Consider the following 12,453-nt stretch of genomic DNA (forward strand, 5'->3'; position numbering starts at 1 on the left):
TCAGGGTGACACACTCTGATCTCCTATTATGAGACACTGGTTTTACTCAAACCATGAAACTTGTGATTGTTTGCCTTCCTCTACATGAGTCAGTTTGGTAAAAAATCTTAACTGTAATTTTCATTTTCGCGTTTTCTCTTTAAGGATCGACTTAGTGGTTCTGGATTTGGAAGGCACAAGTCAGGTCATGTTGATAATCATTGCCGTCATTATAGTACTTCTATTATTGGCAGTAATTGGATTGATTGTCATGTGGGCCAAAAGGAATGAAAAATGTTGTTTCCAAAAGAAAGGCGTTGCAAAGACAGACACAAATGCAGCTGAGTTGCAACAATTCACCCAAGATGACGCGGAGACCAATCAGAGGCCGATCATTCGCAATTCTCAGCGACCCTGAATTAGCTTTTCTCATTTTTACCAACCCTGCTTTAATTGATCTCATGTACGCTTGAAACACTTACAAATACAGAGAACCACCAGAAAGATGCAGTACACCACGAGTTCCCGAATGGTTGTCCGTACAAATACCTCACGATCATCGATGGTCTCCATTTCGCGAGTGGCCCACATTCCTAAGGAATACAACATAATATCGCTTAATGATAATTAGACATTGCTTACGTGTCACAAATGACATTGCTTACCTCCCACGCAATTGGTGAATGAATGCCAACAACCCTTTTGTGCCGGTTCTTCATCTCGAATCAGATCCTCTTCCTCCTCATTGACCTTGAACATCTCCTCGCCATCTACATAAAAGTTTCAGTTAATGGACAAGGTTTCGTGAGTAGAACCATGCGATTCTAAGAAAGCTTGACATTTTTGACAATAAAAATGCACAAGTGTCACGTTTGAGAATTGTGTTCAAACCAAATTATATAGGTTCAAACCATACTAAGTGACAATGAATAGATGTTTGCAGATAAAGGATATATGTGATGCAATTTATTGGATTTCCTTCAATCGTGTACACTAGGGAAAATTGGATGAAAGGGCTTCTCTTTCCATTCGACGAGGCCTTTGTAGAGGCCCACGATTACATTCAAGTTCAATCAAGTTGAACGATTGATGTTTCGCAAGCTGCACTTTTCGCCAAAACAATCTTACAACAAAGAGCTTGATTTCTAACGTAAGATGATTAGCTACGTTTGATAGCAAAACGTAATGGCTGTCATTATCTTTCTACAAACAAAAGACTAAAATTCTTCCTGGCTTTGCACTTTTTGCTAACAACTTGTAAACACTTTGTTTTCTTCATTTTAATCTCTTGCCAATACAAGCTTTGAATTAGAATTTACAGAATCTTTTCATGGCTCTAAAATCATAACCAATTTACAAAGGAAACAATCAGACTTGCAATATTATAGGAATTCCATGGTCAAGAAATTTCAATTATGTGCAATGATTTTATTTCAAAACAAATTACAAGCATATTTTTATCTTTTAACGCGTATTTTTCTACCACCTGCTCCACAATAGGACACTTTTTTTTCTCTCAATGAATGCCTGGCTTGCGGCTAGAATAAACGGTCGCCATCTTGACTCAACAATGAAAAGGGCATATAAAGAAAAAGTTTTAGACTATAATTCAATTAGATCAAAAATTAATTGTCATTTCTAAAAGCTGCTCCAGGCGTTTCACTTACCATCTGTAGACCAAGCACTTCGGTTAGATGTGGCCGAGCCGATCCGGGATAGGTTCCCGGATTTCTTGGACACACTCGATGCTGGTCGACTCCGGGGTTGGGACTGAATACTCTTGGAGCTTGGAGGTCTGGAACTCACAGGCTGTGCGCTACCAGGTCGAGACCTCTGGCTCTTGCTACTAGCAGCTCTGGACCTTACCCCGGAGGTCCCTGGTCTGGAATTGGTCTCCGCCATAGGGGGGCTTTCTTCGTCCGCCATATTGATTCGGTCGATAAGTCACTCGGAAGGTGGAACTGGAGAACGGGTATTCAATGTCTAAAGATGACCGAGTCTGAAAGCTGACTGAGCCTTGAACACCACTTTGACCGATGGTTGCCAAGGACGACGTCGGACCTTTGCTATGGTTTACAATGATTATTGATTGACCACGACCAAATCAGAGTCGTGGCTTCACGAACCCACCAACTTGTTTTCTCTCATTTTCTTTTGGATTTAATACGTAAGATTAATAACTAAATCACCGTTTTCAAGTTTCATTAAAGCCATGCAACTTGAATTGGAAATGCTGAACAAATCCCAAAATAAAACGATGAGTGAACTAGCATACAAATCTAGGGCCCTGGGTAGATTTATATTTGTATCCAGGCAACAAGCCATGCTCACAACAAGGCCTTATCGTTATGGAGACTTCGATTGTAGTAATCAGTTGCACGTCTTTACACATTCACACTGTTTAGTGACCCTGCAACAGTCAATTATGGAGGGGGATCTAGTGGGTGTGCCATCAAGGCCAGGGAGTCACACCTCCCAGCTACGTTCAAGGCCAGCCAGTAAAACCTCAAGACCTGTAAGTCACGCGTCTCGAGCAGAATCAAGGCCGGGTAGTCATGTCTTTCACCAACCATCTCGACCGACCACCGGAACTTCTCAAAAAGCTTGGGGTATGTGAAGGATGATTTCTGTTTTTCTTATTTTGCAAGTTTCAAGGGTTTTTGGTATATCCTGAATATGTGAAAGGACACAATACTTTGACGAGGTTTGGAGGGACGACTACCAATGAATCCGATGCATAAATTTTAACTACTTGAAATCATGCTTAGGCGAGTTTGATGAAGACCCCGATTTGCTTATTGATGTGGATGAACAGTGCGACTATGATGGCGATGATTGTTGTGTGGTTGAGGCTGTGGAGGATGAGGACGAAATGTTCCACAAAGATTCTGCCTACTTGTTTGGTCCTGACCGTGAAGCTCCAACCAAGAGTTGCTGGGGTTTTTTCATGCGCTGTTGCGGCGGGATGTGGTCGACCAGAGAGATGAACACCTCCACAGATCGAGAACTATATGTCAGGACCACCATCCGGGAATTGGTTGTCTATTGTGTCTTCATTGGCATCCTTTCAATCAGTGAGTGGGTTTTGTTGACGGGAAGTAACGCTTGACAATCACGAAACTATTCCTTTGTTCTCAGTGACATTTGGAACAACTTCTTCACAACAATATTATTACACTAACATTATGGAAACCTTGTTCAAGGAGGCTAAATCGGTTCAAAATACGCAGGACTTCTGGAAGTTCGTTCAAAACGACTTTTTGGACAAGCTTTATTGGGAATACACTTACACCAATGGAGAGAGCACGAATTTTATTTGTCCAGGGGGCGACGAAGCCGTTGGACCCTGTCCTATTACAAACAGTGACACCAACATCCTTTTCGAAAATCGATTACTTGGGGTGCCAAGGTTAGTATTTGAACGGTGGGAAACTGAATCAAGTTCTTTCGCTTCGATCATAGGAGTGTAATTATTATCGTTACGTTTTAAAAGACGTTTTGCGAATCTCGAGGTCGATTGGATATATTTTGTTAACATTGACAATACTTATCTAAATGTATTTACTTCACTTGGTTGACGGTCAAGATGCCCGTTAAGGGATCCAATTTATCAAGTAAAGTGTATTCTTACTACATACATACACCTAGTAAAAGCCAGGGTGGCCCAAAAGTGTTTGACAATTCCAAAGCAAAACCAAAGCAAAACCAATTTCAATTCAGTGTATTGTATATATTCTTGACGGACAAGCGGTTGAAAAACCTTTCCATTTATGAGCCCATGTTTGTTCTTTCAGGATAAGGCAACTGAGGGTCAAAAATGGATCTTGTGAGTTGCACGCAGAGGTTCAAAGGATTACGAAAACTTGCTACGACAGTTACGCCGTGAAGCACGAGAACAAATCCACCTTCGGGATTAATGACACGATATTGGAACCTCAGTTCTCCTCAATGACAGCGTGGGTTGAGTTGGAACATACAAATTCACCTTACATGCTCTTACAGCTTTTGAGTCTTTACGCCCTCTGGTGGCAGAGGCCCATACTTTAAGTGACGCACCGAATTGGTCGAAACTTAAGTACGTTGATACTAAATCTAAATTGCAGGTGGGAATTCACGGAGGGCGACGATGAAAAATTAGAAGGGGTCAGCTTTAGTGCCAAACTAGCTACCTATTCTGGAGCTGGCCATTTCCAAGACCTCCGGTCCACTCGTAACGAAACTGAGGCCATCCTGGAGGAGCTCAAGCAAGGTCTTTGGGTCACCCGGGCTACGAGATTTGTGGCAATTGACTTCACCGTTTACAACGCCAATTTGAACTACTTTTGCATCATCAAGTAAGTTGACTGATGGTCAAGTGGAGGACATCAATTGGCAGTGTTGACTTTTTTAGGCTAGCCTTCGAATTTCCGGCGACAGGTGGCGTGATACCACTGATGTCGTTCCAGACCGTGAAACTTTTGCGATATGTGACACAATTTGACTACTTTGTTATGGCTTGTGAGATCTGCTACATTGTCTTTATCTTGTACTACTGCGTTGAGGAAATCATTGAGATCAACCATAGTAGGATCAAGTACTTCAACAACATTTGGAACATCTTGGACATTGTGGTGATTGTGGTAAGTAATTTCAAACCCATTTATCAAAAAGTTCTTTTCAATGTTAAAAGTCTTCAACAGAGATTACCTATCAGTTTTATAATTGGTAAACAAGTAAGTACGCTCGGTAAGACAGATGTCATATCAAATAAGTGCTAAGGATGAAAGGGACTTTTTTGTGTATAACCATAACTGTTAGAACCGACTTCATCACGAGAAAAAGTCATCATGTTATCTGTGTTTTTTGTACTTATAGTAGATCACACTTCTTTTTGTGACCAGTATGTTACTTTTGCAGATTTCAAGTCTGACAATGGCGGTGATCGGATTCTCTATTTACGTGGTTGAGAGCAATTTAGGCGAACTTCTTTCTGACCCAGACAAATTTGCCAACTTTACACAACTCGGATTTCTGTAAGGATCGAAATACAAACTAATCAAGAAATGCTTTAAAGCAGTAAAAATAGCTTTGTTTTCCTTTAGAGCCTTGATCATGGACAGTGCCATGGCGGTCAACATCTTCTTTGCCTGGATCAAGTTCCTGAAATACATCTCTTTCAACAAGACCATGACACAATTGACCAAAACCCTTTCCCGAGTAAGCTTCCTTTACTCCCAAACTATGATGGCAAATCTTAACCTCATTATGTCTTGCTTTAAAAGTGTGCTAAGGATGTGGCAGGATTCGGATTGATGTTTGGCATATTCTTTATTGCCTTTGCTCAAGTGGGATATCTCATTTTTGGCTCCAGTATGCAAGACTACAGTTCAATGACGGACGCCGTGTTCTCGTTGCTCCGAATCATTTTGGGCGACTTTGACTTCAATGAGATGGAACAGACTGAGCGATACCTGGGACCCCTTTACTTCATTGCTTACGTCATGATTGTGTTCTTCATTCTGATTGTAAGTATTTTTATCTGGCATTATTTCCCTGTACACTTTGTTTTGCATCTATTTTTGGCCTTTAGAACATGTTCTTGGCCATCATCAACGACACCTACACGGAAGTGAAAGCTGAGATTGCAGCCCGGAAAACTGTGTATGAAATCGGGGATTACTTTGCACGGGGCTATAACAACATCATTGGGCAGTTGGGCGGACCTCGGAATCGAGCTATTGATCTGGAGAACGCTCTCAAGTTGGCCAATGACGATGGTAACCTCACCTACGAAGAAGTCCGACAAAACCTCAAAAAGTAAGTTGAATTTGTGTACATACAAAAATGCCTTTTTCAACATTTTCCGAACTAGCACGTGCCATAACAGAAGTCATAAAATATAAAACAATGAAGAAAATGAATAAGCTCGCACTTTGACTTCACATTCATTTGAAAAAATAATTTGCAGTACAACACTACTAAGCCGAATATCACCAATGTTACGTTAAAAACCATAACATTGTCTAAACTTAAATTTATGGATTTTTTACACATTTGAAATGTGATATGGAACAAAGCAATAATGATTTAGATGAACACTGAAATTCTTCTGCAGTCTCACTTCCAAACATTTTTTGACAGCTTTGTAATACTGATGTGATGCTATTGCCAGCGCCGGTTTATAGTTGAAAACTGATGCTGCCAAGTAAGATCGTTGTTGTTAGAAGTCAGAAAAAGTTATAGATCAGATCTGACCTGAAAAAATCAAACATTAATCAAAACTTGTCATACAGATGTGCAAGCTGCAGTCGCAATCTTATTTCTCAATCCATGTGAAACCTTCAAGTTATGGCTACTTCTCAATCCTCTCTTTAGAGCCAACTTCAGTGAAATGGAGATTGAGTTGTTCATGGCCAAGTATGACAAAGACGGAGAAGGACTGAATGCAGCAGAGATAGAAGACCTAGTAGAAGACCTCGACAATGGTGAATATGATGAACCAGATCTGCTTGAAGAAGGCGAGACTGAGCCCACAGCTGAGGAGGAGATCGATGGAGAAGAAGCTCCTTTGCCCCTGACCAAACCAACCGACGAGGACATCGAAGAGTAAGCTGATAAAAGATACGCATTTTTATGAATACTAATAGGTTTAAGAAAAATAGGTTAGAGGAGAGGATTGACCGCATGGAAAGCGCCTTCGCTGTCATTGTGAACAAGATCGACTTTGTCCTGGATAAGATGGAACGTGTGCAGAGTGGGATTGCTCGCAAACGAGCAGCCATGGATATGCTCTTTGCTCCTGGCTCGTTGCAATAACTGAGAGCTTGCTGATTACGGACAAATGAAATAAACTAAGGTCAAGATTGGTTTTCCGATACTTTATGCCAGCTGATGCCATTGGATAATAGTAGCTCCATCGTTCAGCCTCATTCGGGTCCAATGAAGCTGTCCTTGACCTTCAGCGTAACTTTCGGGTCCCACACAAATCCTTCCCAAGACGACTTTGGCTCCTTGGCGGTCTTTGCTACAAAGGCTGATAATACACGAGACCTTTTCCAAGTAGGTGACCGGGAATAAGATACTGAATGTCTCGTGAAATTGAGGTTTGACGTTGAAGCCCACTGGTCGGGTTTTTTTGGCCTTGATCACCCGACGGCCTTCAAATAAGGTCACTTTGGTATACAAATGCGCCTCAACTTGGGAAAAATTCTGAGCTTTGACGCCCTTTAGCTCTGCTTGAATTATTCCTAAGGTGAGTTTCCCGGAGACGGAATCATAGTGAAGCGAGATCTCGATGGCGTGAGCAAGAATTTGCCGCTGTAAACGGAAATTTTGCCATTTACTTTTGACCGTCTAAAAGCAAAAAGTTGCCTTCTCACCAACTCTTCCACGACCGAGACTTGGATTGGTTTCTCCACAAGCTTGGAACCACAAGTAAGAGGCAAGATTTGGCTCATGTCAATCACTGAATAGCCATAAAAAACTGGCTCTCCTTGGTTCTTGGACGAGCTCTTCTGTATCACACTCAGTTTTAGGACACAAAGGTTGCACTGCGAAGACGAAATAACACAATCTTTATGAACAGATTTATCCCTATTAGGCAAGTGAAGTGCAGAAGAAATTTGAAATTTGGCACCTTCGTTCTCAGCGGTGCAATCATTGAACAGAACATAACGAGTGAGAAGGGTTTGTGGTGATTTTCTGATTGAGGATTGCTAATGGTGTCATATTACGTACTTTGAACAAATCTTAGAATTTTAGCGTCTAGTGACGAAGAAGTCAAGATTGCTTAAGATTTTGTTCTATGTATTCACTTCAGGCACTTGTTTTGACAGACATGTTACTTCTCTTGCTTAATTGCGTGTGTATTCAACCTTACCCGTTGGTTGCTGATTGGAATGCTAAGAGGGTCGATAAACAAGGCTTTGGTGTCAAATATGGAAGTCATCCCGGATTCTGTCGCGACGCTCTTTTTATCTTAAGATCCAAGGAATGAGTTAGAGCAAATATAGAATAAAAATTTGTGATAGTACCTGTGATCATTTTGACTCGGATGGATAGCTTGGAGCTATTCGAAAGATAGATGGTGCTAAGATCCGTTAGGAACACTTCACTAATCTAATAATGAAATTCAACCTAATTGTTAAACTTACATCCTTTCTGAGTACCATCATTACCCTCACCATCAAGTCTCCATTGGCATCTACAGAAAGCTTCACTCTCAAAGAACCCAGATTATGTTCCTCAGGTTCATGGATTGGTTCCAAATTGCCATCAATGGCCGACTCTGAAGACAAATGCGAAGTAAACGTTGCTGATATAGCTGCATTAGTTCTGCTCAATAATAGTACCAACCAGCAATTTGTCCATTATTGGGTAATGAACAAGGGGGTCCTTTGACAAAAGAAGCGCTTTTTCCCTCGGGATCCAGAAGGTCACCCTTAAAATCACGGGATAGTGCATCCGCACTCTCGTAACCTCTCTCGACCAGCGGGGAGTACCTTCTCCGGTTCTTCCTGGAGGGGCTGTAACCTTGTGAAAATGAGGTCCTTCGGTGTCTCCAAGGAACTTGAGCACTAACGGCGCAATCATTCTTATATAGTAAAGATGAAATGAGCTACATAGTTGCATTTTACCCAAAGCTGCTTGAGAGAGTCATCGAGGGGCTGGTTGAGTAGCAAGCGGTCAGGCTCTCCAAATCGGACATTTCGCTTCCTGGCTCGGATAACGACACCTAATGGGATGTAGTTTTGTTAATGGTCTATGATAATAGTCCTCAAAATATGGTTATTTCAAAACGACCCTACTGAAGGCAACACAAATGCTATGGGATGCTCTCCCCGAAGGACAGAGTGGCTCTGCTCTTTGATCAAGCCACTTTTGGATCCGCTAACGGAGTTGGACTTGCCTCGTCGTCTTGATATACTAAAAGACAATTGAAATTGCATGGATACATTTTGCTCAAGATCCAAATATCAGAGATAATTGCTAGAAATAGCCTTGATGCCGTCCTTGAAATAGTCAATTGGGAGTGGAGGAAGTGTGGCATAGTGGTAAGCGCAGTTTCCGCACACGAGAGAGGTCCACAGTTTGACTCTCAGCCCTGATCTTTATCAGGAGCACTTGAAGGCAAGCGAAGAACCAATCGCAGACCGAACGATATCACCACCCATTGGAATTTGTTATGGAAGATGTGAAGAAAGGCTTCCCTGGCCGAGCGAAGCACAATCATCTGACTGGCTAACTAAGTGCGCTCCCAGCTTTCATTGAAGAGGTTTTTGGAAATTTCAGTTTTTGATATGCTTTTAGGAAAATAAGTGTTTTTTATGTGAGCTAGAATACCAGAAAGCAATTAAATCAAAGTTGTGCCTTATGATTTTCTGTGGTAGAAATATGCCAAGATGTGTTTGGGTATTTCCATCAAAAGGGCATTTTTACCATTGTGTGGAGGTGCATGTATTTACTGAAGTATTACTTCGCAATCCCACTAAGAACTAGCCACAACGACAATCTTTGCATCAATTATAAGTGGCTCTGTTACCATTACTCTTTAAAACTAAATAGTTCGATTGTCGTTTGAAGAAGCATTGATTGAAGGGAGAGAGCAGATTGACTAGACAAGAACTAACACCCTAAAGATAATGTTTTCGTAGAATTTTGGCTCAATCTTTTTTCAAGCTAAATAGAGTATCTATGAGACTCCACAACTCCATTAGATCGTAGACAGGCTCTAGCCGACTTGAACCCAAATAATAAAGAAGCGCCAAATGTAGAGGCATCCATTTAAAAGTAAAATGAATCTTACTTAAGCTCTATTTTTTACTCTTTAGGGAGCCATCTAGTGATGAGCCATTGATGATGGAAGGGGTTGAGTCCGACAAGAGGGATGGTGCACAAAAATGCCGCAATCTAGGTTTAACGACAAGTAAGGAGAAAATAACAAAAGTCCGTTTCATTACCCTCCCCCCCTCTCGTTACGGACACCATAACGAAGAAATACAAGAAGGTGCCTGACTTTTTGAAGGTATTTTTTCGCTGACCAACTTATTGCAACACTATTCTAACATCATGACACACCACCAACCCTTCTGAGAGACTTTTTAAATCCTATTAGGGTATGATTACAAACACTTTTGAAATCCACATAAGCATAAACAGAGAGCTATATAGAGCTATATATGGCGACTTTTCATCATCATATTTTTCCATTAAATTGTGCTTAAAATAAGCAAATGGTAAGTTTAGAAACAGTGGTGTTTTTAAAGTGAGTCACCAAAATCTTGTAAAATTCTGCTTTTCCTTGCACTATTTGTCGGAAATGGTGATTGCCAAAGTGTTGGCGTATTATCAACCATGCATTATATAGCATTCTGTAAAATGATTTTTTACATATTGCATTGTTCGGAATTACTCAAGGAATATTTGAAATTGGGTAATACATTATACATTTAGAATCTCTTGATAAAGTTTGGCATCTGAGAGTGCATTCTCTCGTTTCTACATTTGTTTGTCCGCACTTAGATGAAGCAGAGGGCGCTTTCACCGCTCAATAAAAAAGGACTATTTGAAACAAGTATCCATTACTGCTTGCCAGTAAAAAGAATCCAAAGAAAGACAGATAAAACTGATGATATGTCCGAACTCTAGTATTCTAAAAAGGACTCAGGCCAGCCCAAATTTCTTTGAATTGAAGTGTAACGAAATAACTTCTGATTCTAATTTCCCTTCATATTCATTTGATATCTGATCCATCAAGGAACTAATGTTATCGGATAAGGTTACGGCCATGAGTTCAGTGCCCCATGTGGCGATTTTTTAACCTTTAATTCCGTCCCAAAACAAGAGTTCATGATAGTCTGAGATCTAAAGCAAAAACACTTGAACGAGAAGTTGTGCCTTAAAGAGTTAGTCACAAAGCTTTACTTAGACTTCAGGCACCCTTGAGAATACTAATAAAATTGCTACAGTACTTCAATTTAGTACTGAGTGTTTTGTTATTATGGTTAGCACGTGGACTTTCATATATCAGTGAGCAATTGACCTGTACCAAGTGGAGCATGAGATCATTGGCGGAGTTTTTCACACTTGGACCTATTTATAAAAAAATGTATTCGCACTTCAAGCAGGTTTGTTATAGCGAGGATTTGTGAAAGCCCACGATGTTGAGATAACCATTGCAGGTAAATTTCTCTCACCCATGAAGTAGTCCACACAAGCCCAGGCAGAGGGATAGGCCCAAAATACAACCACCTCCGATTATAATGAGCCCAATTTCTGCGTCACTGAAGTCATATAAACTCTTCATACCTATCACGACATTCGTGAGTTCTGTTGCTCTAATACTAGTAGAGGAAAGGACTCATGCGAGGAGAAAACTAATGTGACAGATGTATCGCTTCGTATACCATGACACTTGTTCATTTCGAACTACAGAACTAGTTGCACCCAAGCAGTGGACACAAAGCAGTTGACAGCCTGTCTCTCAGGTACTATCCAATCAAAAACAAATCTGACCAAGTTTCATATTAAGTAAGTTGAGTTTTCAGGTTTTGTACAGAATGCACATCATGGTCTTGCGTCTAACCAAGGAGAAACTTACACGACAAGAGTAGCCTTTTATTAATAACTTTGTTCCCGAAATTTACAAATGAAAATAAAAACAATAGCACCGCAGATGAATAGTACACACAAAACAAAATCAAATTTGAGCAAATAAACATTTTTTTACTTTCTCGTAATAGTGAAACACCAGGCAAGCCAAATATATTTGAATGAATGTACTCATATGGGTTACAAAAAGTGAACTTCATTAAGTCATGTTTATCCAAAAAACACGCGAACTTAATAACAGTAAAGTTGTAAACATTCATTTTATACCAAGAATTTTATACTTACTCAAGGCCATTTTAGTGTTTAGCTTCATATGTCGAAATGGCAAAATATACGTATAATAAAATTACATTCTAATGGATCAAAAGTGTGACGGTTGTTCTTTGATCAAATTACCTAAAACAACAACCACTACTTCACGTATTCAACGAAAGGTTGGGATTGTTAGTTGATGATATACAATTTAGCGCCCACTTGAGAAGGGACAAAATTTCAAAAGGCCTCTAGATTACTTTGCTGATTAATCATTGATTATCGAGGTCAAAAACAATATTGTTATTAGGGTTATAAGGGCACATTTTCTGGCCAAAAAAAGCCACTTCAATGGTCTCATTCATTGACGAACTAATGTTGATAATTGTTAAGGATCATTTGTTATTTCGATGGACGTACAAACATATCAAAATGACTAAAAAATGACTCAAGTAACTTTATTTTGAAATTTAAATTTCAGATACCCTATTGGATCCCGTTTAGAATTGTTGTTGTTCTTAAAGTGACTTAAAGTTCTTTGCAAACCTTCCACGTTGGGATTTTCACGAGCACACTACACCAAAGTCCCATTAACGTTAAGTTTGGACGAAATAGAAACAAGTCAAACATTTT

At 40.2% G+C, this 12,453-nt stretch overlaps 4 protein-coding genes across 6 annotated transcripts in view; 2 read left to right on the top strand and 2 right to left on the bottom strand.

Annotated features, from left to right (window-relative positions):
- The window catches only part of LOC131892131 (uncharacterized), a 58,626-nt gene extending 58,134 nt beyond the window's left edge, over positions 1-492 (top strand). For both annotated transcript variants that reach the window (XM_059241903.1, XM_059241902.1), the window contains one exon: positions 145-492. In XM_059241903.1, the coding sequence (XP_059097886.1) occupies positions 145-397 (253 nt within the window). In that variant the 3' untranslated portion in view covers positions 398-492. The remainder of the gene's footprint in view (positions 1-144) is intronic.
- The window catches only part of LOC131892126 (polycystin-2-like protein 1), a 10,447-nt gene extending 8,460 nt beyond the window's left edge, over positions 1-1,987 (bottom strand). Inside the window, exons 1-3 of the mRNA XM_059241888.1 lie at positions 1,647-1,987; positions 645-749; positions 462-572 (exon numbers count right to left, since the gene is read on the bottom strand). Of these exons, the coding sequence (XP_059097871.1) occupies positions 462-572; positions 645-749; positions 1,647-1,905 (475 nt within the window). The 5' untranslated portion in view covers positions 1,906-1,987. The remainder of the gene's footprint in view (positions 1-461; positions 573-644; positions 750-1,646) is intronic.
- Positions 1,988-2,344: 357 nt separating this feature from the next.
- On the top strand, positions 2,345-6,824 carry LOC131892127 (polycystin-2-like protein 1). The gene is made up of 12 exons (XM_059241889.1): positions 2,345-2,588; positions 2,748-3,053; positions 3,118-3,388; positions 3,774-3,935; positions 4,083-4,313; positions 4,370-4,598; positions 4,876-4,991; positions 5,061-5,175; positions 5,241-5,483; positions 5,549-5,775; positions 6,334-6,564; positions 6,621-6,824. Exons 1-12 carry the CDS (start codon positions 2,405-2,407, stop codon positions 6,772-6,774), a joined length of 2,469 nt encoding a protein of 822 aa, XP_059097872.1. The 5' UTR covers positions 2,345-2,404; the 3' UTR covers positions 6,775-6,824.
- A 13-nt stretch (positions 6,825-6,837) lies between these two features.
- The window catches only part of LOC131892129 (synaptotagmin-5-like), a 54,720-nt gene continuing 49,104 nt past the window's right edge, over positions 6,838-12,453 (bottom strand). The window contains exons 1-9 of one of the 2 annotated variants that reach the window (XM_059241894.1): positions 11,154-11,311; positions 8,766-8,883; positions 8,595-8,692; positions 8,314-8,534; positions 8,142-8,245; positions 7,992-8,076; positions 7,838-7,935; positions 7,338-7,508; positions 6,838-7,275 (exon numbers count right to left, since the gene is read on the bottom strand). In XM_059241894.1, coding sequence (XP_059097877.1) covers positions 6,838-7,275; positions 7,338-7,508; positions 7,838-7,935; positions 7,992-8,076; positions 8,142-8,245; positions 8,314-8,534; positions 8,595-8,692; positions 8,766-8,883; positions 11,154-11,263 — 1,443 coding nt within the window. In that variant the 5' untranslated portion in view covers positions 11,264-11,311. Of the gene's footprint in view, positions 7,276-7,337; positions 7,509-7,837; positions 7,936-7,991; positions 8,077-8,141; positions 8,246-8,313; positions 8,535-8,594; positions 8,693-8,765; positions 8,884-11,153; positions 11,312-12,453 lie in introns of those variants that run through there. The other variant, XM_059241893.1, reaches the window with a different exon arrangement.

The sequence above is a fragment of the Tigriopus californicus genome, chromosome 12, assembly GCF_007210705.1.
Source record: "Tigriopus californicus strain San Diego chromosome 12, Tcal_SD_v2.1, whole genome shotgun sequence".
Lineage (NCBI taxonomy): Eukaryota > Metazoa > Arthropoda > Copepoda > Harpacticoida > Harpacticidae > Tigriopus > Tigriopus californicus.